This window comes from Artibeus jamaicensis, unplaced genomic scaffold (genome assembly GCF_021234435.1).
Source record: "Artibeus jamaicensis isolate MK-2021 breed Jamaican fruit bat unplaced genomic scaffold, CSHL_Jam_final scaffold_754, whole genome shotgun sequence".
In the NCBI taxonomy this organism is placed as follows: domain Eukaryota; kingdom Metazoa; phylum Chordata; class Mammalia; order Chiroptera; family Phyllostomidae; genus Artibeus; species Artibeus jamaicensis.
Genome location: NW_026522054.1, coordinates 920,420 through 943,785, shown reverse-complemented (window position 1 = coordinate 943,785; position 23,366 = coordinate 920,420). Strand labels below are relative to the sequence as shown.

Genomic DNA, 23,366 nt, shown 5'->3' with positions numbered 1-23,366 from the left:
GTCTGCTGGCAGACTCCCCTCCCTCAGGGGAAGTCAGCCTTTCTTCTCTTATGGCTTCAACTGATTGGATGAGAGGCACCCAGATTATGGAGGACAATCCGCTTTTCTTAAAGTCTATTGATTTCAACATTACTCTCACCTACAATACACCAATATAGCAACATCCAGATGCATTTGACCAAATATCTGGGTACCGTGGTCCAGCCAAGTGGACATAAAAATAACCATCATGCCCCTTCATGTTGCACAATCTCCATTCCTTTCCATCTGGGAAACTGCACCCACATCCCATAATAAGCAGACAGGGTGCCATCAGGTGAGAGGGAAGCCGTGCGCCCACAAATGTAGTGCATTGTCTGTGGGAGACTCCTGGGCTGGGAGGATCGCAGCTGGCTGTGCTCTGAGAGCTGCTTGTGGCCAGGGTGCGCTGACCCTTGAGCTACCTGGCATTTGACTCCAGAGTCAGGTCATGTCCAGGCAGCAAGGCTTGTCAGCCTTCTGGCTGCTCTTCAGTGCCAAGGTTCGTGGGGTTAGGACTCCTAGCTTTCTGGGGGGTGGGCGTGGAGGTGGGGATGGCGGGGGCTTTTTATGAATCGCGTTGATCCTGTCAGGCTTGGGGATCTCATTGGGAAAGGAGAAGGATGTAACCCAGCAAGGTCAGATAAAGGTCAGCTTGCTACTTCCTGTCCCACAGGGCCAGTTCCAACGCCACGTCCCTTCAGGCTTTTCCTGCTCTCCAGGACTGCGATGATTAAATCTCCTGGCTTTGCACTCTGCAGCATTAGGAGGTGTGTGTCTCTCTCAGGCCACACGTGGCGGTAAAGTCATCTGGCCATAACCTGGAGGCAGGATCCAGGCAGGTCTGACCATCTTTGCCTAGTCCCTGCCGGGCTGAGGGGATACAGTGGGAATTACTCACTCCTGGGTGATTTGAAAGCTTATAGTGTTAACCCACACGTATTGAAGCTCTTGCTACGTGGCAAACAGTTTGAACGGGCAGTCGCCTGTTGCCTTCGCCACACAGCTTCATGGGCCAGCTCTCCCATTCTTCCCCCTGACGTCTTGCAGGAGTAACTCCCTGCTGTCACGGTCCCCATCATTTATTTGCTTTTATTTGTCATCGTAAAATATATATAACGTCTACTATTTAACCATTCTTAAATGAGGTATTAAGCACATTCACAGTGTTGCACTACCATCCATTTCCAGAACTTTCTCATCCTGCCAAACAGAAACTTTGCCCGCACTAAACAAAGGCTTCCCATTCTCCACTCCCCCAGCCCCTGGCAGCCACCATCCTGTTTTTTGTCTCTGTGAATTTGATTATTCTAGGTACCTCAATCCGAGTGGAACATATACTTACTTGTTTTTGTGATCGTCTTATTTCACTCAGTGTAATGCCCTTGAGGTTCATCCATGTTGTAGCGGGAATCAGAATGGCTGAATAATATTTTTAAGGCTGAATAATAAATATTTCATCCTAGGTTATTAAAGGAGAGAAATTATTCGTGCCCCTTGTGAAAGATGGCAAGGCAGAGTTTATTCAGAGTTTACTCGGTTTCCGCATCTGTAAAGTGGGCACAGTGCCGGCCCCACTGCGCCTGCTGTGAGGCTAACAGGAGACGATGAAGGTGGAAGTCCTGAGCACGGCAGCCCGTAAACACTCGGTAAATGTTACTCTCCCTCCGGCCCTTCCGCCTTCTCTCCCTAAACTCAGAAACCCCACCTTCCCACGAAACAGGTTTCTGCGTTTAGGGAAAAAGGAGTAAGAAACAGCTGCAAACAGGGGCTGGGCCAGTTAGAGAAGGCCCCAGACGTCACAGGGAATTTGGACTTTATTCTGTGCACGGCTGGTGTTGGCTTGAACTCAGGGAGCAAGGGGGCCAAGAGAAGGGTTCTGTGCTCAGGTCTATTTCAGGCCCAGGGACAGCAGGGGGAGAAGAGCAGGGATTCGTGAGACGTGGCTTATGGGCAGGTGGGCAAGGTCAAGGTTAAGTGAGCGGAAGAGAGGACAGGGGCTTGTCTTGGGTTGTACTGTGGCAAGAGTGAGAAGCAACCAGATTTGGGAGGGTTTTTGGAGGCACAGGCTGCAGGACTAATAACATACTGACTCAGTGGGAGAGGAGAGAAAGGAAGGTGATGTGTAAGTTTTGGGTCTGGCTACTAGATGGTCCCCTTCACTGCGATGTGCATGTTTGGGGGGGTTGATGGGAGGTGGGCATCTCAGAGTTGGAAGATTAGGGTCTGCTCCTTCTTCTTGTTCTTCACTTGCCAGGCCTCGATGTCCCCATCTGTAAAAGGGGGACAATGAAGTGTCCTAGAGCTGTTGGGGGGCTCTTTGTGAGCTATAACTCACACATGCGTGTGTGTGTACATGCACGTATGTACCTATTACTTCTCTAAGCACAGTTAGACCAGTGCAAACTCGTGTATATATGTACCTCAACTTGGAGAGATGCTGTCACCATCCAACGTTCTGTCCCATTGTCATACCCAGATGTCCCAGACCATGCTCTGGCTCCAGGTTGCCTTCCTTCCATCTCTCTCCAGCAATTCCACTTAAAAACTCTAGACTGAAGGGGGTGCCACCCCCTCACCTGGGAGTGTCCCCCAGCCTCACACCCTCTAAATAACTCCTACCCATCCTTGAAGACCCTCCCCTCAAATGCCGCTTTTTTCGTGAAGTCCCTGGGTCCCCTGGTGTGACCTTTCCTACATCCCTCGAACTCGAGTGGCTCTCTGTACCTTTGTGCGGGACTGTCATCACCAATTTGGGGTTACAGATATTTCGTATGTGGCTTATGGACGTGTGTATTGGGTAAATGAATGAAACACGACTGACCTGTTATTTATTAAATGGCGACGGAGCATAGATAGTGTCCCATTCATGGTGGCCAAGTGCTGGGGGTACAAGTTGAGGGGCAGGGGTCTCTGCTCTCACGGGGTTTGCAGGCCATGGTAGAGCCCAGAGAGTCGGTGATCGACCACTGTGGCCTTCAGGGGTCATAGCCGTTCCCTATCAGGGTTAAATCAGCTCCTGCCCGTAGCCAATCCCAGGCTGCTCCTGGGGGCAGAGGGTGTTCAGAATCCGCTCAGTCCCCATGCGGAGACACCAGGCAGGTGCGGGTCTGTGTAAACCAGCAGAAGGCCTAGGCCTGGGGTGTCTGGGTGCCGGGTCTCCCTCAAGAGTCTGCCCCTGCCCTAGTCTCCCCCACACTCAGATCACTTTTGCCCCCTTCTCTTCTATAGTCACAAGCTCATCTCCATCAATTCTCCAAGCTGGAACATCACACTGCATTAGGGCTTTGCCTTCAATGCATTACCGCTCTAATTCATCACGCCGCTTTAAGTGATGGAGGCTCAAAGCCCCATAAATCACCCTGCACTTCCCGGCTCACGGCCTAATGAATATGGAGCTTGGGAAGAGACCGAGCTGATTCCTTCTCCCCACCTCCCTTGGCGTTGTCTGCGTGGGGAAGCCCACTTGAACCACACTCGGAGGAGGATGAAGCAAGTGTGGGTGCAGCGGCAGGTGTGGAGGGGGAGGGGGGACAGGCAGTACTAGGAAGGGGCAGATTTAGGTTCCAGATCCCCTCCCTCGCTTTCTTTTAACAAGTTATTTATTGAACGCATACTGCACTGCACTGTAAGTACCCCTGAAATTCCAGGTGTCAAATACTTCGTTTTGCTCCCCTGTCCTTATACCCAGAGTCTGGCAGAAGTAACGCCTGCATGAGTGTGGTTGGTAGAATAATAACAGGAGTGTCAAAACTCATAGTTTTACTTTGAACACTTCCCCTAAAATGTCCTATGGTGTACTTGAGGGTGATGGTTATGTTGCAGAAGTACATGTTTATGATTTTGTAATACAAGGTTTTGTAATGATAGGGGCGTTATTTGTGACTGATGACTTGAGAGTCATCAGTCAGCGCTGCCTCTGCTGGGGACTCCACCCCTGTCCACCACGGACTCCTCAGCACAGTGTGCGTTTGGGACCTGATGGGACCTGCGGGGCTGGGACGTTCAGTGCAGGAGGGTGACTGGGCAGGTCATGGGTGACCCAGGGGGACTCGGCATCAGCAGGGGTGGAGCTGGTTAAATGCAGCGTGTGGATTCGAAGGTGAGTGTGGGAGGATGGGGAAGATGATGCTGGAACAGTGAGTTCAGGGACCAGACCGCAGACGGCTTAGAGCAGTGGACTACTGATGGCTCTGGACCCTGAGCTCAGAATGGAGCCTGCCACGTGTTACACTTTAGAAAAAAAACTGTTTAAAAAAGCTGATATCAGGGATGGTGGCTCCTGGATGACAGCACACACCAATAAAACAAAGCTCGGGCGTCAAAACTGCCTGTGAACAAACCCCAGCTAATCACTAGCTGCTTAAGTGCTCGGTAGAAACAAAAGGTGACCTATCCCCTTTGGAGTTTCTCGTGGTGGAATCTCAGTTCCATAGTGTAAATTGGTCTTTTCAGAAGGGACGTTGGTGCGTATAGTACAGAGAGAGGAGCCGTTTTTCTGAGCTGAGACTGAATTGAGCCACTGCGCCTCCCAATGTGCTCTTTGAGGGAACGCATGAACCTCTGATCTCTCCGGCTGCCTGGAAGAGGAGCTCGGCGCATGGGACCCGCTTCCAGATCTAATTGAAACCATCCGTATTCCATATTTCAGCTCCGATCGATCCTCCCGCAGCGGCAACCGTAGCTCCGCGTCTGGTTGCGCGCCCTCGTGGGCCTGTGCGTGCCGGTGGACAGATGCCCCGAGGCGCGCTGAGGAACCAATCACAGCCAGCAGCGCGCAGGAGAGAGTCAGGTCTTGCTGGGAAAAAGCGGCCGCTCCCAGAAGTCTCTGAGACAGACAGACAGACACACGGCTGCTGAACTGCCCTGGGGAGCCTACCTCGGGAGGAAACAGATGCCGTTTAGATTTCTTTGCCTCTAATTGTGATGATTATAGGCCTGCAGACACTCTCTTTTGGGTAACGAACCAAAACTTCTAATATGTGCCAGGAAAAAAAAAAGCATGTGAAATATGCATTAGGGGATGCAATTACCCTCCATGGTGACTTTTCAGGTGGGGGGGACAGAATAAAAAACAATGAATGCTAATTAGTTTACATTAATCAAAATTATATCCTGCTTCTTTTTTTTTTCTTCCCCCCAGCTTGTAAGTGTTCAGAAGCAGGTTATTCCAATTTCACCCCTGTTTTTCAAAAATTAATAAGGGCCATACATTAGTGTACCATTCTGCCTGCTTCATGGAATAGATTAGTAAAGGTTTTAATTACTGAAATTATACAGTCATAAAAAGATGATTTAATGAAAGCAATCATATCATTTGCATTCCGGGCCTGCCTGCCTGCAGTCACCCCAAGAAACGCTAAATTACTTGGAAGTGCAGACAAATAATTACTGCATTGTCATTCTGCTTGAGGACCCTGGGCTCCAGTGACTTCAAGTTCCCAGTAAATACCAGCCCCACCCGAGACAGAGGGTTAGAGATGACAATGGAGACCTAAAATCCCTCTTCCTTCCCCATTCCCAGAGCTTGTCTTACCTGGAGAAATCCATTAGGACCTCCCTCGGATAAGGGACAATTCACTGGTGTGCTGTTTTGTGGAAGGTTTTGTGGTGGTTAACATAATTAGGCCCCAGTCTGGAAGTGATAGCCCAGGTATGAAAAAGACAGGTTATTTTATTACCTGTGTCAGGACAGCAGGTGGGTGCATGAAATCATGCATCAGGAAGGGTGCGCCCACCCACTTGCAAAGCCAGAATCTAAGTGTGGGCGGGCGGCTCTAGATCAGCCGCCCCCAGGGCCTCCTCAGCTCCCCCCACAAAAGAGGGGCAGACACAGTGACATGTGACCAGCCCCAGTGAGGGCTGCTGAGTTCCCACTAGGAACCGTGTGGAATTATTGAAGGTCTGTGGTGGTGGCTGGTGGAAAGGGTCAGCGTCGAGAAGGGTTTATTCTGCTTAGATTTATAGCAACCCTCAGATGTCAATTCCGGTGTCCCCAGTTCAATTCTGCAGAGTACCCTTACTATACCCTCCTAATAAATTGTCCCCACTCTGTGGACCCCAGAGCCCCTCCTTTGTGGTGCCCTGGGACTTTTGGGGCCATCATCCTTTGATGATGTCAGGACTTCAGAGATGAGGGTACCCATAAGCTTTTGGTTTTTTCCCCACTGGTCAAGTCTACTGATACTCATTGGACACTTACTACTATGTGTAAAACCTTGTATTGGGGTCTTAGCATAGGAAAAGGGATGGTGTTGCCCCATCAGAATGCTTCTTTAAAAAATCCTCATCTGAGGATATGTTTATTGATTTTAGGTGGCAGGACAGGGAGAGAGAGAATCATCAACATGAGGGAAATATTGGTTGGTTGCTTCCCATACACACCCCGGCCGGGGATCAATCCCACACCCCTGTGGTGTAGGGGGTGATGCTCCAGCCACCTGAGGCACCCGGCCAGGGCCCCATAATAATGTTTTTAATGCACGTTACACATCATTTGTATACTCAGAAAGTAGAAACTCAGTGTTGCGGTGACTTAATTTCAGGGGAAAACCACCTTTAGGTGAGCTAAGGGAAGAATTTTTGGAAAAGGCTGCAATGAAGGACCAACGAGAGATGGAAGGAGTCAGAGCATCATTATTATTATTAAGCTAGGACCATCCTCTGTTCTCTGAGATGTGAAAGCTGAGGCTTGGAGAGGTTGCTAAAGACCACGTGGCAAGAGCAGGGGGAAGCTGGGGCTCCTGCTCCCCTGTCTGCTGCCCTCACCTCTGCTCTTCCTCCTCCCCAGGGAGAGGCTGCTGGATCTGGAGGGAGCCCAGAAAGACATCTTCCTGAGCTCTCGTGTTTCAGGGGTAACTAAGCCGGCTGGGTCCAGAGAAGTGAAGTGACTCAGCCAGAGTCAGCCAGGGACAGACCCAGGGCTGAACTGTGGCAAGAGGACAGGAGTCGAGGCAGTCTCCAGAGGGCTGACCGTGTGTGGGAGGGACCACAGGGCCCTGCAGGGGCTTGGTGATCCCGGCCAGAGTGGGAGGGAGGCGCAGGGACACTGCGGGGCCTGCCCTTTGCTTTGCCCTTTGCTTTGCCCTTTGCTTTGCCCCCAGGGGCAGTGCAGCACACTGTCCAGGCGATGATTAGAGAATGTGATGGGGGAGAGCGAAGACAGATGTGGTATTTCTGTGTTGCAGCCTGGGGACAGATCAATAGACACAGCCCACTGGGCACTTGGCTGCCTTCCTGTCTGTCCGGGAGGTCAGCGGTGCTGGGGGTCTGTGGGGCTTCCTGGGCACCAAGTAAGCCAGAGGTGCTAAGGGCAGTGAGAGACCCAGTGACCTGGAGGGTCCTGCTGATCCATTGGTAAATGTCATGAAGGAGCAGGGTCCCAGCTGGGGTCTGCTCTGTGCCCATCCCTGGGGTCCATGTGGCGAGGTGGAAAGGCGGGACAATCAAAAACCTGCTTAAGGACTGAGGTGCTGCCAGAGAGAAATCTGAAGGGAAGACAGCCAGCCAGCCAGGCGCGGGCTGGTGCTGGGGAACAGGGACGGGTGCAATTCTGAAAAGAAGTGATGTTACTGAGTGTGTTTGCTGCACCCTGCTCTGAGCATGTTACATACATTAACTTTGAAAATTCTCCCACCGACTCTCCAAAGTAGGAAGTAACAAAACCCCACTTACCAGGTAAGACCACTGAGATGGTTGCAGTAGCCTGGGCAAGAGCACATGGTACATGACAGGGCCTGAGTTGTTAGCTAGACCTGGGCGTCACACCGTGGCCGCCCCCTGGGAATGTCTCCCAGCCCCGTCTCCAGGAACTTCAGTCTGAGCCCAGTCCAGGAGGCAGGTGAGCAGGGCGCTGCAGTTGCTCCCTTGGACATCCCAGAGGCTCTGGGGCAGAGGCCAGCGCTGCTTACACATCTATAGGACAAACCCCAGACAGGGAGAGAGTACAGTAGGGAGCAGCCGTAGGAATTAATGATGGAGATCGAGGGTGCGTGCTGAGCCCAGCAACTGGAAACCACAGCATATTATGCTGCTCTTGTTCCTACAGGGTTGAAGTAGAAATAATGACTGTTCATCATTCAGAAAAAAACCCCCCGTAAAGAATTCTTTAGGGGTTTCCCCAAATCCTACTTTGATTGACTGCTTGGGGAAGCCAGACAAAAGAGCAAATGGTTTGAAAGCAGAGATAGTGTTGTCCTAAGGCCTCGTGTCCTAAGGCCTCGGGCTGTCCGCTGCCCCTCCCCAGCTCTCATCTGTGTGAAAGAGGTTCAGAGCGCAGGGGTTTCTCTATTCCTTGTCCATGGGACACCGTGTCCCCTTAGACCTCAGCCACACGAAAGGGAAGTTCCATGACTGAGTGAGTTTGGGAAGAACCGCATACCATAGTACCCTTTCGTGTATCCGCAGTGTGTATGTTGAAGCACAGTCCCCAGCATCTTTGACATTGTCGCACACACAGAAAGTGATGATACCGTATTTCTATGGCTCACTGGAGTAGACGGGCGGGGATTACATTTACATGTGTTTCATTTGTCTTGATGGTTACGTGCTCGTGGTCAGAAACTGAAATACAAAGTCTTTTCAGAAACAGTTTTTTTAATGAGAAACTTAAGCTTGCTTTCTTGAACTTACTTTCTAAAATCGGCTTTTCTATTTGAAAGGCAGCCCATAAATCTTAATCAAGATTCTAAGAGTTGCCCTTGGACTACATATGTTGTAGCAAATGGCAGAATAGTATCTCTTATTTCTCAGCCGGCAGACACTTCCGCCTCGCCATTAGTCAGAATTTATATAATTTGATCTCTTTAAATTGTACTTTCAGGGGAAGACGAGTCTTTAAATTCAGCAGCTTTCTCTTTTCTTGCATTGACAAATATAATATCTCCTGATAATGTGGATGGATTTAGAATGCAATCAAACTTGATCAGGTTGAGTATTTCTTGATAATAATGAAGCTTTTCCTTAAGCCTCCGCAGACGTTCCTGTATTGGCCTTTAATCATTTTCAGGATTCCTATATTAGTCCTGATTAATATCACTGGTAAATCACATTAACCCCACTTATCCAAAGTTACATTTTTGCTTTGTACCCACAAACTTTGTCCATACACCTGTGTATGTTTTCTTGCTGTTCTTACTATTTTTAATTCATTTTTATCAGGCGCTCAAAAAATTGTTAATTAAATAAACCACTTAAAAAGTCATTAACTGTTCTTTAGTACATCTCCATAGTGTGAGTGATTTATAAATGAATTTTTAATTCTTCATTTTGCTCATAAATTCCCGACACGATTCTTTCCCTGGCCAGCGGATGGACATCAGTTTGAAACATCCAAAATGGGTATTACGATACCATTTATTTAGACAAAGCTTAAAACAGATGGGCCTGTGTAGCTTGCGTTTCATTAGATTCACTGTTTTTATGGTATCATCTGATATAAAATTCTCATCTGTATGTCAACTGGCTTGCTCATCTGAGGGTTTCTCTGCGAATGGACCACGGAGGTACTTGCATCTCATGATTTGCAGAATGAAGTCTTGGTGTACAGCAGGTGGCCTTGACTTTCTCCTGTCTTCCCAGTTGTGCCAAACAGCGTGCAAATGTACACAGGGTTCCTGCGATACTTGTTTCAGCGCTTCCACTGGTGACTCTGCGTATTTCATCACCATGGTTTGGCTTCGTACTTCTTTGCAAGCGATACGCAAAAATCAGTTCCATTTCGAAGCCTTAATCATGAACTATCAGAAACAGGAATTATGAAAATCCCACTTATGATAGCATCAAAGACAAGAAAATGTTTAAGGATAAATTTAAGCAAGAAAGTAAAAGATCTATACACTGAAAACTATAAGACATTGATAAAAAATTGAAGAAGATACAAATAAATGGAAAGATATCCTGTGTCCTTGATTAGAAGAATTAATATGGTTGAAATGTCCATACTACCCAGAGTGATCTACAAGTTCAGTGCCATCGTCTCCAAATGCCAACGATACTTTTCGCAGAAATAGAGAAATAGGAGTCACTGAAATCTGGAATCACTAAAGGCCCCAAATGTGCCCACATCTCCAGAGTTTGGCAAATCTTTCTAGAATTCTCCCTCCCCATCTAATCTGTTGTAAATGCCTTCCAGGCCTTGCGTTTAGCGCAGGAAGCAAATCTCAGTGAAATGTGTTTAGAAAGCACTAACTATGCAGAACATAAAAATAGTTTCTGTACCAACGCACACCACCCCAACCAAACACTCAGCTTTAGGAGACTAGATTTATTACTTCCTGCAAATTCACATGTCAGGTGGGTGGTTCTGCTGAGCCGGGCTGTGCCAAGCTCACCTCAGCGGGGCTCACATGTATATACGGTCACCTGGCTGGCGGTAGCCTCGGCTGCGGTGGTCTAGGTTCTGTGCTGTGTGGTCTGTTGTAGGCCTCCAGCAGTCCAGCCCCACCTTACTGTCAGCAAAAGCAGAGACCTGAGAGAGAGAGAGAAGAAATACATGAAGCCTCTTGAGGCCCAGGCGTGGACTCAGCTCACTCTCCTAGGCCACATTCTGTCAGCCACCATGAGTCACCAGGGCTGCCCAGGCTGGAGTGGTGGGGGCAAGAGACGTCATCTCTTGCTGGGCGGGGCTGAGAGGGAGTGGATACAGGGAGGAGTGGAGAATGGAGCGCTTTCTAACAGTCCTTGCCCCACAGGGGTGCTCAGGAGAGACAGCTTTCTAGAGAGACGTCAGCGGCCCGACTTCAAAGCAGTGAGTCGACCCTGATTTCTATAATCTGGACGAGACCCTGGACGCACTACCCTGGAGTCACTACCCCGACCCCCAGACCTGCAGGGTTGAGCAGATGGTGGTGTGTCCCCCAATTTCCCTCCGTAATTACACGTTTTTCTCTTGATGTTTATGCTGTTGAAGAAAAAATTAAAATGAGCACCAAGGATAGCCCTAAAAGGCAAAAAAAAAGATCAAAGCTGGAAGTCGCATGAGGGTGTGTGATGCAGGTGTGGGGAGGGTGGTCCAGGCCCACCCCTAAAGCTTCCAGGGCTCAGGGAAAGAATGCAAACAGAGGCCAGGGCACCAAATGTCTAAATACGTGAAAGTTCTGCATCCAGCGAGCAAATCGGTGAAGTATGTTCCAGCCTCCCATCTCGACAAATCTATCTTCATAATAGCCCGTGGGCCAGATTCAGATTTAAAACTTGAAAACTCCTTGGAAGTCTGTGCTGGGAGCGCGGAAGAGCTGGCCCCAGGCCCTGGTCTGCCTCTGCTGCTTCTCCCTTCCTGCTCTGACCCAGCCTGCAAGGGGGTCTTGGGGGCTAGTGTGTGGACACGAGTGGCCACACACACGAGGGTGCCCTTGTGAACACACCCAAGGTCTGCCCATACCCTGTGCTCACAGCTGTCCGCCCTTTCGGCAGCTGGGATTTAGGGACATCCTGCAGGTCAGGCTGAGGTCAACTGGGCAAGCGATTCCAGGGTGTGATGAAGGTGGTGATGATGATGGTGGCCTGGGGAGTGGGTGGGCTGCTTGTCCTGTGGAGGGCAGGGTGACTGGAGGAGAGCCAGAGAGCAAGCCTCTCACCCTGAGGTCCCTCCTACCTGGTCTCAGGATAGGTCCTTGTGGGCCCGCTGGTGGGCTTGGATTTTAGGGAAAGTAAATCTCAGAGCCTTTTAAATTTACTTCCTCTTTTCTTGATGACTGTTGTCCCTGAGTGCCCATCTAGTGATGAGTTATGGCGGCCGTGGGGGTCGAGGGAGGAAGGAGAGCCAAGCAGGAGCCAGGAAGGACCCTCAGTGGACCTCAGAGACACCAGAGACGTGAGCAGCCGCCCACCAGCCTTGGCCAAGGAGAGCGCCGGCCCCTTCCCAGAAGCCTCCCCCCTTCAAACATTCGCATGCGGCCTGTCCCCACCAGACCAATGCACCGCAGTCAAACCACGGACTTCGTACCCAAACAAGGACTCTCACGTGAATGTCTGTAGCAGTTTCATGTGTAAGAGCCAGAAACTGGAAACGGTCCACATAGCCATCAGCAGGTGAATGGATAGACACACCGTGGTAGATGGACAGACTGACTGTGGACTACGAAACAGTAATAATGAATAAAGTACCAAAGCACATGACATCACGGATGGACGCCAGTTACGCCGAGTGAGAGAAACCCAGACCAAAAGAACACGTACCGTGTGATTGCGTTTCCAGGGAAGTGTTGAGGAAGCCAACTGATGTACAGTGACAGAAAGCAGAGCGGTGGTCCCCCAGGGTGGGGGTGGGGCGTGGGGGGAGGAAAGGAGTGGGAGTAGACTTCCTGGGGGTGATTGATTAGGGCAACAGTTTCACAGTTGTGTACACGTGTCCAGATTTATCACGTGGCACACTTTAAACGAGTGCAACTCATTGTGTGTCGATTGTACCGCAGTGAAGCTGTTCAAAAGCTGAACAAAATCAAACAGACCATGCACCCTGTGCAACTGTCCTATAGAGTTGACCGTGACCTCTTTAATAGGAACGAGTAAGACAGCATCACACCTGGTCTCGGTTGTGTTCTTCTCAAGAAGGTGCTCTAGAGGGAGTGGATCCGCCCTGTCCCCTTCCCCAGGTGAAGGAGCAGCTCTGAGTGCTCGGCGTGCCTCTGGACAGCCCAGGTCCCCGTGACCTCCATTCCCCCCCAGCTCACTCCTTCCTTCGAGCCCTTGTCTGAGATGCAGGCCATTTTCACATCTTTGTTCCTGTGGATGCTGCTGGCGAGCTCGTCTCTCCCCACCAGGGCGTCCAGACCCCACCGAGGCGGGAAACGTGTGCTTTCAAGTCCCTGATGTTGAATGTTTTGGGGCGCGAGGGCTGCCTGGGATAGCGAGGCGGCGCTGGGAGTCTCAGTTCTGGGGGCTCGTAGTGGTTATTTGCTGTTTCTCAGACTGGTCAGCCCCCCTCTCCATCCTTACTCGGTGCCTCTGTGACCTCAAGGCACCTTGAGCACAGTGGTCTCCACGGTTTGGCAGCTGTAGATGAGAGGGGAAAGGACCACTGCTGCCGTGATCTCAGCTCTGGCTCTTTATAAAAAACATCGCACTTAGCAAGCATGAGAGCCCTGTACTGTCTTTGTGGATGTCGCAGCCATTATTATTACTATTATTATTATTATTATTATTACCACCATAATAAGCTCTGTGGGGCACTGACAGGATGTGGGCCCAGCTCAAGACCTGGAAGCAGGTCCAGTTCCTGCTGCATCCCTGGAAGTAGAGTCCACTCTCCCCCTGGACGTTCGGGCCCGTCCAGAGGCACAGTGGTGTGCTGGGGTGGGACTCACTGCTGTCGGTACCCGAGTCACGTATTCACAGGGCTCCCGATCAGGCTCCGCAGACCTGGCTCTCTGCAAATGTCCGCACGGCAGCCTGAAGAAGGTGCCGCTCGGGGCTTCCACTGGAGGGGCCAGCACTGGCGCGGAGGCCCCGCTTCTCCTGGGCCTGGGCCTGGGCCCCGGGCACAGACTGAGCAAGGTGGGGGTGGGGCAGGCCCATTCCTTCAGGGTGGGGGCCCCTGAGATGAGCCACGCTGGTTGAGAGGGTCTCCATGAGCTTGGTACAAGCTTTCCTAGAACGTGCTGAAGTCTCGCCAGCCTCATGTCCTTCCTTGTCCCCCCTCCACAACAGGGGCCAGTCTGAAGTCTCCCAGCCTGTTCCCGCTCCCACCCCTTTATCCTCCACTTTCCCCAGTAAACGTCTCCCGAATGGGCTTCCCAGGGGGGTCTGGCGATGCGGTTCTGCATACCTCTAACTGCAGTGGCCCGCTCTGGAGGCAGACGCAAGGCCCGCGTGACCGGCAGGCCACCAGCCTTGTCCTGGACCTCAAGTCTGTCCCCAGGGCTTCGGACCAGCACACCTTTGTCCCACATGCATTAGATGATGTTCTTCCGTCTCCACAAAAGTTCCCACTTGGCTTGTGTTTATCTTGCTGGCTGTCCCTGACTGGTTTCGCTCCAAAACAGACCCTGGCCCAGACCAAAGGTGAAAGCATCTGGAGTGGCAGCCTAAAGCCTCTGCCACCCAAATCAGCATCTCAGCCCTCATCCTTGTTCCAATTAGGAAAAGGGATCTCTGGTCCCGCAAGGGACACCCGGTCCTGCAGAGATAATGGGGAATGACACGCTTCCGGGGAAGCCATCCTTCAAACGGCACACATGTTTTATGGTCTTTAAGTCAAGATTTGACTGTCAAATGAAGTGTATGTAGGGCACTGTATCATAAATAATAGGACAGATCATTATTCCTCACCCCTAAGACACCAAAGAGAGGGAAGAGAAAACAGGGGTCGCTGGCCAGGCTGCTTTGCCGTATTTCTAAATCTCTACATGCATAGTGTCCCCCGTTATCCACAGCCCTCACTAAGGGGGGACGTTTCTTACCACTGATGAACCTACGCTGACACAGCACCGTCCCCCGAAGCCCACAGTTCACCGTAGGGCTTGGTCTCAGTATCGTACCTTCTGTGGGTTGAGGGGGCTTGTCCTTTTCACCCTTTAATCTCGTCTTACACCCCACCTTCTCGAGCCGAAGCGTCCCTCCGTGGAGGAGGGACAGCACCGTATGTGCTCTCTTCGTACAGTGGGGTGTTATTCGGCCCTAAAAACAAGGAAACTGATACGTGATACCACATGGAGGAACCTTGAGGACGCCTCAAAGAAAGCCGCATATTTAATGATTTCACTTACACGAGGTATCTGATTTGTCAAGTTCATGGGACGCAAAGTGCAATGGTGGTTGGTAGGGGACGGGGGTTGGGAGAGTGGGGAGTTAGTGCTTCATGAGTGTGGCATGTAAGTTTGGGTAGACGAAAACATTCCGGAGGTGGGTGGTGGTGAGGGCTGCACAGCAGCGTGAATGTACTTAATGCCCCTGAACTGCGCACTTAAACACGGTTACACCCCGGCTGGTGTGGCTCAGTGGATTGAGCACGGGCCTGGGGGCCAAAGGGTTGCCAGTTCGATTCCTGGTCAGGGCACGTGCCTGGGTTGTGGGCCAGGTCCCCAGTGGTGGGTGTACGAGAGGCAACCGAATGATCTCTTACACGCTGATGTTTCTCTCCCTCGCTTTCTTCTTCCCTTCCCCTCTCTCTAAAAATTACATTTAAAAAAAATCAGTCGAAATGGCAAAGTCTATGTTATGGCCATTTTTCTACAATTAAAAAAAATAAAGGAAAGTTACAACTGAAAGAAAAAAGGTCACTCCTCAGAGAGGCTTTCCCAGGTCATGCAGTGTAAAGACGCCCCCGCCTCACCCCGTGACTTGGTTACTCTCTGTTTCGTTACCTCACCGCGTTCCTGCATGGCCCCCTCCACAGCCTGAAACTACTGGGCTTTTCCCTTGTGCGCTCCATGGGCACAGAGATCTGGTCTGGTCTTTTCACAGCTACACTGTGCAGCTTGCCCCACACCTGGCACACGACAGGTGTGCAAGTGTCGTCTGTGGAAGGAAACATTGAAAGCTATACAGAAGGCAAGGCACAGCCTGTGTCAGAATTGTTACTCATTTTGTGTGGCTTTTCTCCATCTGAAGGAAGCCCAGGTAGGGAGGCTGGTTCAGGGCCCAGGACCAAATGCAGGTCACTTCGTTGCTGGAGGCAGCAACAGTTGACTTGGAGCATCCTTTCAAGGGTGACTAGCGCAGACCTGAAGCTCAGCCAAGAGGCAGATTGATGAAGCTTCCGTGGGACGTGGCTCCTTCGGGCTGCTTGTGGCTGCAGGAGGCAGAAACGTCAGCGAGCAGTGGTTTGGACAGTGCATCCTCTCCTGGATGAAGAGGTCTCGAGGGAGGGCACCCCAGGGCTTGTGAACTTGGTGGCTCTGCCTGTCGTCATGGCCCCAGTTTCCCCCCCACACCTCCACTCTGCCCTTTCTTGCAGGTGAGCTCTGTTCTCAGATCCAGAAGATGGCCTTTGTTCCATTGTGTCGCTCCCTGACACACTGACACAGTCACTCCTGTGTCAGAAGAAGAGAAATGGTGCTTCCTCCTGTCCCTGCTGGGCAAGTGAAGGGGTCTTTCCCAGAAACCCCGGCTAAGACTCCCATCGTCTGTCCTGGATCAGCACTGAATGCCACACTCATGCCTGGGCCCATGTGATTGGCTCAGACTCACCTAGGCCTTTGGGCAAGCTGATGGCAGATACAAGGATAACACCTGGGACCTCGGGGAGAGGAGGAATGCCTGCTGGGAATGTGGCCAGGAATGTCTACCTTTGGGGGGGAGCAGGGGTTTGAATCCATGTCACAACTTGCGTCCTGGCATGGGGCTGCCCGCATGGCACACCCAAGGTGGGACTGACTGTGGAACGCTGGTCTGCTCCTTTTCCACACCCGACCTGAGCTTATTCAGGATCACACTGGGTGCAAAGGACTTGATGAACTGACACACAGCTAGGAACTTGCCTCATCTTGGGATTTCTTAAACAAGGGACCGTCCCTTGTTCTTCATCCGGTGTGGCATGAGAGAAGGAGCATGAGGTTTGCTTTTACACGGGCCTGATTTCAGTTCTCATTCTGCACTCATTCATTCTTTGATTCACGTATACTTCCTGAACACCCATTTTGTGTGAGCTGCTCGCTATATGGAGTTGACTGAGACTTAAGCCATAACACAAAGTATCTGCCCCTGTGAAGCTTGTTGTCCAATCTGGGGAGATAACCTACAAGCACATATTTTTAAAGCTAATTTCATATACTCATATGTATAAGGAGAAATATAGAACAATCAGAGGGCATCGGGGCCAGTTGGCTACGTGAGCAATATCATTAGGGAAATTCCCCAAGATGGTCAGAGATTGGAATCACGGGAAGGAAAAAGCTGGAAGGAAGAGCTTGGGGAGGGAAGAACAGCCCGGGTAAGCGTGATCTCTCTGAGGCAGAATGAGGTTACGTGTACCAGTGAAGTCAACCTGCGTTCCTGGAGTTCGGAGGGCAAAGGGGAGAGCAGTGGAGGTGGAACATGGGTTCTGCAGGCCTAGTTGGTCATGACGAGGGATGTCATCCAGAGGTTTTAAGCACAGGGGGCAACAGGGTCACATTTATGCTTCCAGACGACTGTGCCACTCTACTGTGAGGAGACTGTACTGTGGCAACAGAGGCGGCAGAGAGAGATGGAAGATCGCTGTGGCCAACGGGGTCAAAGAGGGTAGGGGCCCGGCCCAGAGCATTGGCTGTGCACATGGTGAGAAGTGTTCGCGTCCACGGCCTGCTTGGGAGACAGAGCTCGAAAGCCTTGCTAAAGACTTTCCAAACCCATGTGTAGAGGAGGGAAAAAGGCAAATTAGATCTTTGCCCCAAGCAACCGCAATATCGCCAACTGGGTGGCGAAGATGGGGAGGAGGGAAGGGAATCTGGTGAGGGACGGGAAATCAAGACTTGTGTTTTGGACGTGCGAAGTCACCTAAGTGGGTGACGTCCTAGGGGACGTGTAAGCAGGTAGCTCAGTGGGGTCCGGAGCCCAGAGCTGGGCCTTGAGGCCGGGCATGCTCAGCTCGTGGGTGGTGTTTTAAATCTGGGTGAACTCAGGCAGAGAGAGGCTGTAAAGGAGAAGAGAAGGGGCCCTAGACTCCCCGGGTGCATGATGTGAGCATGTTATCTTGCTTTTCTGAACTCAATTTTGAACTTGACTATAAAGTGAGATTGGTAACATCTTCCTTGCAGAGTTCTTACAAGAATTAAGTTAGCTTAATGCATGCGAAGGCATCGGATACAAGACTTGGTAGGTTCTAGAGAAATGTGCTTTTCTTTACGCTGCATATCCTTGCTCCATTCTGCTGGTAATGAGGGTACTATGCGAACCGTTAACATCGGATCTAGGCAAAGCGAATGCCTAGGACTAGATGTTCCCTTTTCTGATTGACCAACTTCCAAAAAGTGATTCTTACATACTGGGGGATGGATAAAGAAGATATTCCATTCTTCTCTGTCAAAAAAAGCCCAGATTCCTCTGGGCTGGAGGGGGGGTCAGAGGAAGAGAGTTGTGTGGGGACGGGAGAAGAAGGAAAACGAGAGGAAAGTATTTCAGGCAGCACATACTGGAAAGACAGTGGGAAAGCTTGAGATTCCAAACCTCAATCCTTTGGAGAATGGTGGTATGGGCCAGAAATGGAGATACTGATGCAGAATTTGTTTGGAGTAAGGATGAGGTTGGTTATCGCCAGGCTGAGTGTGAGAGGGACTCCTGGAGGAGACGTCGGGCAGACAGCTAGAACTGAAGGAGCTGCCGTAGTTCAGGAGAGGGGCTGGGCTGAGAGCTACAGATGTAGGGAGCCCTGCAAGGAGACAATGGAGACTCTGAGAAATGGAGGCCATCGACCAAATCTATGGTGACAGCCCTCTCCAAAGAGCTCTTTTATTGCCATTTAAATATTTCATGTGGTTGTTTGGCTTCCCGCTTTGGTTGTAAACTTCTTGATTGCTTTTCCACTTTCTCGGGGGTGACTTGGTAAACTGCCTCTCTTAGCTTCGGTCTCCTCTGTTCCAAAGCGGGGCCAATAACACCCACCGCACAGGTTGTCTGGAGGACTAAGTGACAGCATCGCCTGGAGAGACTGGCAGTGCCTAGAACTCAGCAGGCATTCGATGAGTATTGAATATCGCCTCGGGGTGATCGATTCGATTCCAAACCAAGATGCCTTGTCGAGTATCTGACAGGGGTATAAGCCCCTCCTGTTCACTGGAGCTTTGTGAGACTGGAGAGGCGGAGCTGAGAGGTTGGGGTGGGGTCTTCTCTTCTCATGCCCCCTCCTTCTGTCTCAGCCTGAGGCCACTTCCTGTGTAATCTTGGGAAAAGTCCCCCCCCCCGCCCCAGTTTATGCCCGTCACTCCTACATGGGAGGGGAAGAGTAGATTGTTGCAGGTTCAACTGAAAATAGTATTTCCCAGTCGCTACAGCCTACGTACCCCTCTGAAGCCTCTAGCAAAAATATCTGGTTCTCTCTGCCCCCGGTGGGACTGCCCCAGCTGGTCATGTGGGCCGTTGCCAGAGGGCTGGCGGGTCCATTGCACAGACGGTGGAAGCAGCAGGGACTCATGTTTCCTGGGAACCCAGGATCCTGCCCTCTTTGCTCCCTCTCAGGGGTTCGAGGCCACCCTGCCCCTCAGGAGAAAGCCAAATTGACCTGGCCATTGTTGCTTTTGTTGCTTCCCTGCTCCCAGGGAGGGAAGGTGACCCCGAGTTTAATGAGGCATCTCTGAGTTCTCTGACGCCAGCAGGAGTGCCCTTGGGGGGTCTGGTGTGTGAGTAGCGTGGGGCTTTTTCTGAATTATTTTCGTACCAAAAGAAATAAGCTGCCGAGGCCTGAGTTCCCAAGCAGGCTCACGGCGATCCAGGGACACGGAACTCTTGGTCCCTGGCATGGGGGGGGGGTCTTCCCTTGGTCTTCAGCTTCCTCTCTCAGAAGACCCTCGGGGGGCATGGACTTGGGGTGTGTGGCCTGTGTTCTTGTAGAAGAGCAGCTACTCCCCACTCTTTCCAGCCCCTCCCCCATCCCCTGTTTCCTGAGCTGTTTTGAAACAACCATGAAAAAGGTTAGAACTAGTGCACCTTCATGGTTGGTGAGGATTCTCTGCCCATAAAGGTCTGGGAAGCCAGCAGCGCCCTTAGCTATCCAAGGAGAAGACGGGACTGAACCATCCCTGGGGAAAGAACAACCATGTCCCTCGGCACCCTGGTTAGGCAACGTATCAGCATCTCTTCAGACACCTTGAAGAATAGCTCAGATTTGAAGATGATAATTTGGCCCTGACGGGTGTGGCTCACTTGGCTGGGCATCATCCTGCAAAGCAAAGGGTCACTGGTTCGATTCCTGATCAGGGCTGACACCTTGGTTGTAGGTTTGGTCCCCGGTTAGGGCGCATGTGAAGGGGGGTGACAATCCATTTTCTCTCCCTCTCTTTCCATGTCCTTTCCCCTCTCTCTAAAAATAAATACAATCTTTAAAAAATAATAATTCTGACATAATATCCAATTTACAGATAAGTTACAAGTACAAAGAATTTCGCTTAAATACATATAAATGTTAACATTTGACTACATTAGTTTTACCCCTTTCTCACTATATATATTGATATACGTGTGATATATGGTGAGGTCGATACAATACTATAACCTCATCTACACACCTTATTCAGAGCTCCCCCATTTTCCTGATCAAGTCCTTTCTAGCAAAATCTATTTAGTCGTCCTAGTTCTAATTTAGTTTCTTTCGATTTCAAACAGCGATTGAGTATGTCTCTGCATCCACAGTGTTGATATTTTCCCCCAGTTCCGGCCAGTTTTTTTGTCGAGTGTCCCTGAACTTGGGTCCGTCTGATGTTCCCTCGCGGCAGTGCTCAGACCACACGCTGTTGGCAGTAACTGCAGGTAGGTGGCGCTGTGTTCTCCGTGCGGTGGACCAGGTGGTCCACGCTGTCCCTTTGTGTCAGGACAGGTGACGCTAGCTTTTGGTGAGAGTGGAATGGGCCAGATTTCTCCAGTGGCAGCTCCTTTTTTCCCTTTGTAAAGTTTCTTTGTAGTGAGGAAGTATCTTGTGGGGAAATGCTTGGTGATGATAAATGCACTCCAGTTTCATGTGCTAGTTTGAGCATCCACTGCTGGTCCTGGCCTGAATTGATGATGGTGATGGTGGTGATACTGATGAGGGTTGCCAAATGCTGGTGTTCTGAGTTCCTTGTTCCCTTTACAGTTATTTGTTGGTTATCCACGGGAAGGAAGCAGTTTCTTGTGTCCCGCCCCCGTCCCTGTGTACACACGTGTAGACGTGTACACGCATGTGTCTCTATGTATTTCATTATCTCCGTTTTTCTAAAGCAAAACTGTCAGCCACAAAATTAGTCATGTTAACTTAAAAAAAAATGAAGTATTTCTGCTTGTGGGTGCCCTTCCTTGGGTTCTCAGAGAGTAAACGTGTCGAGTCCTGTCCAGCGCACTGGTGTCTGGCAGGTGGAGTCGGCTTGTGGAACACGGGGCCTGAGTGGGGTGGGGGTTTGTGCCGGGCTCCGGGCAACAGGCAGAGTGTAGAGGACAGCAGGCAGGGGCTGGAGGAACTGCCTTGAATTAGAACTGTGGGTCTAAAAATATGAACAGCAGGCATTTGTGTCCCAGTGACAAAGTAGGACTCACAGCGGGAGACAGGGACGTTCCCTCTACATATTCTGGGCTGTGTAAGGGGACAGGGACCCCGCTAGCCCCTCTCAGGTGGCTGTCAGGAAGATGAAGGGAGCAGGACAGAGGCAGACCATGCCTCTGGGTCTTCCAGAGGCAACTTTGTAGGGATCTAACAGCTTATGTAAGCAGGTCCAGATGAAAACCAATTAGGAGGGAGGGGTATCTCATGCCAGAGGCTGGAGAGGTCATGGGACACTTGAGTTCCCACCCATGCAGCATTTTCAGCCTGGCCGACAGTCCGTGGAAATTTTCACTCAGTGCAATAGAGGTGGGGCTTTGTTCTGATTCAGAGCGTGGTGCCAAACTGGTGAGCTGCTCCATCTGCCAGCCTCCCATGCCTGTCAACACAATTTGGCCATTCCTGCTCACTCCTCCGTGCTTCCTGAGGGTCTGAATGGCAGAGGGACCATCTTTCTCCTCCTTAGGCAGCCCCCAGAGGGCCCGACTCCAAATTAGGCACATGCAAAAGGGACGAATGCCCCAGAAGGTTTGCTTAAAGGAGAAGAAAAGACCAAGGGAGGAGAGAGAAGGAGGTGTGGTTCCCAGTAAGCAGCATCCTCACCAAATCGACCAGTTAGCTCCCTGGGAAATAGTCCATCCACCTTTCACTTCTCTGGAGACCTGAGAATTATTCTGCCCGGCGTGTGAAGAAGTTATCCTAGAGAAAACTTACAATGGCGTTGATTTATCATAGACTCAAAAAGGACTTGAGCTCCTTAAATTACATGTCGGTGGCACTGAAGCGTCTAATCCAGCCCCATGCATCTGTCTTTAAGATGAAGAAATGGGTATCGTGTGAGGAAGCCTTAGTCGGGAATTCTGGGTGCATCTCCCACTGTGGGCGCTTTGGTCCTTTTTGTTTGGAAGCTGCTGGTGGTGCAGGGTTTTCTACCAGAGAGTCTTCACGTGAAGCTTTTGAAAACATGCCAAGATGTACATTGCAGGACAGCCATGTTCTCTGACACATGAATTCTAAGTGAATTCTTGGGACGCTTTGAGACAGGCCAGACTACACTCTTGTGGCAGAGCTGGATGGGGTCTCCAGGACCTCAGACACCTGTCCGGCCACCCAGAGAACATACCTGATCTGGGTCCCTCTTTGCAGGGCGGGGATGGGTACCGCTGGTTGATCTGCTGTCCTTGGAAACTATGTGTGTGGTGGCCTCCGAGCCCCACTGTGCACAGGTCCCCCAACCTGGGGTGGGGACTCACACGGAGCCCACGGAACAGCTGTCAGAGTCCTGTGGTGGCCAGCAGGGACCTTCCCACAGAGCTGGTACAATTCAATTTCAGTAAATATTTATTGGCAGCCAACACGAGAGCAGATGCTCTAGCATGAGAGTCTAGGAAACACAAAACAGTACCTGCCTTCCAGAGGCGGACAACCTACCAGGGCTCCGACCGACACTTGGAGAGGAAAAAGGGTGGCAAGGGAGGGGTCAGAGTCTGGGGCTGGGGTCACCCCATTTGCGTTTGGGCCTTGATCCTGGCCCTTAGGGGTCCCAGAGCCTCGGACATGCTGCTTAACCCCCGAGCTTCTCAGAGGTTCCATGTCTTCATCATAAATGGACATGGGAAATTCTTATCACATCGGCATTTTGTGCAGATTAATTGGAGACAGAACACAAACACTCAGCATGGTATCCAGCTCTAAATAAGACTCAGGGAACAAGTGCTTTCTGTTTTAATCTTCACCCAAGGATATGTTTATTGATTTTAGAGAGAGAGGGAGAGAGAGAGAAAGACACTGATGTGAGAGAAAAAATGAATTGGTTCCCTCCCCATATGTGCCCCAACTGGGGGTCAACCCTGCCCCTTTGGGTGTACGAGATGACGGGCCAACCAACTGCGCCACCTGACCAGGGCAACAGTAACTGTTTTTGAGGGCCTCCGGCATCCTGTGTGCTTTCCACCAACCCTATGCCCAGGGCGTCCTTACGACCCACTCACAGGTGTGGAAACTCAAGGCCAGAGAGTGAGGGGCTCACTGGTAGTCAGCGGTGACTCAGCAGTGGGATGGCACTGGACCAGCTGCAGGTCTGAGACTGCTTTGTCCTGACATGCCTGGTGCTTGCAGCATCCTGACCATGGATGGAGAAGAAATATTCTGGCACCTTCTTAGCAAACACACCTCAGATAACAGTGACCCCATCCCTTTCCATAAT

The 23,366-nt window shown here is 50.9% G+C and overlaps 1 protein-coding gene across 1 annotated transcript in view; it reads left to right on the top strand.

The window, feature by feature from the left end:
• The window catches only part of LOC119036543 (calpain-8), a 71,028-nt gene extending 63,930 nt beyond the window's left edge, over positions 1 to 7,098 (top strand). The window contains exon 10 of the mRNA XM_053659513.1: positions 4,670 to 7,098. Within this exon, the coding sequence (XP_053515488.1) occupies positions 4,670 to 4,878 (209 nt within the window). The 3' untranslated portion in view covers positions 4,879 to 7,098. The remainder of the gene's footprint in view (positions 1 to 4,669) is intronic.
• Positions 7,099 to 23,366: the final 16,268 nt, after the last annotated feature.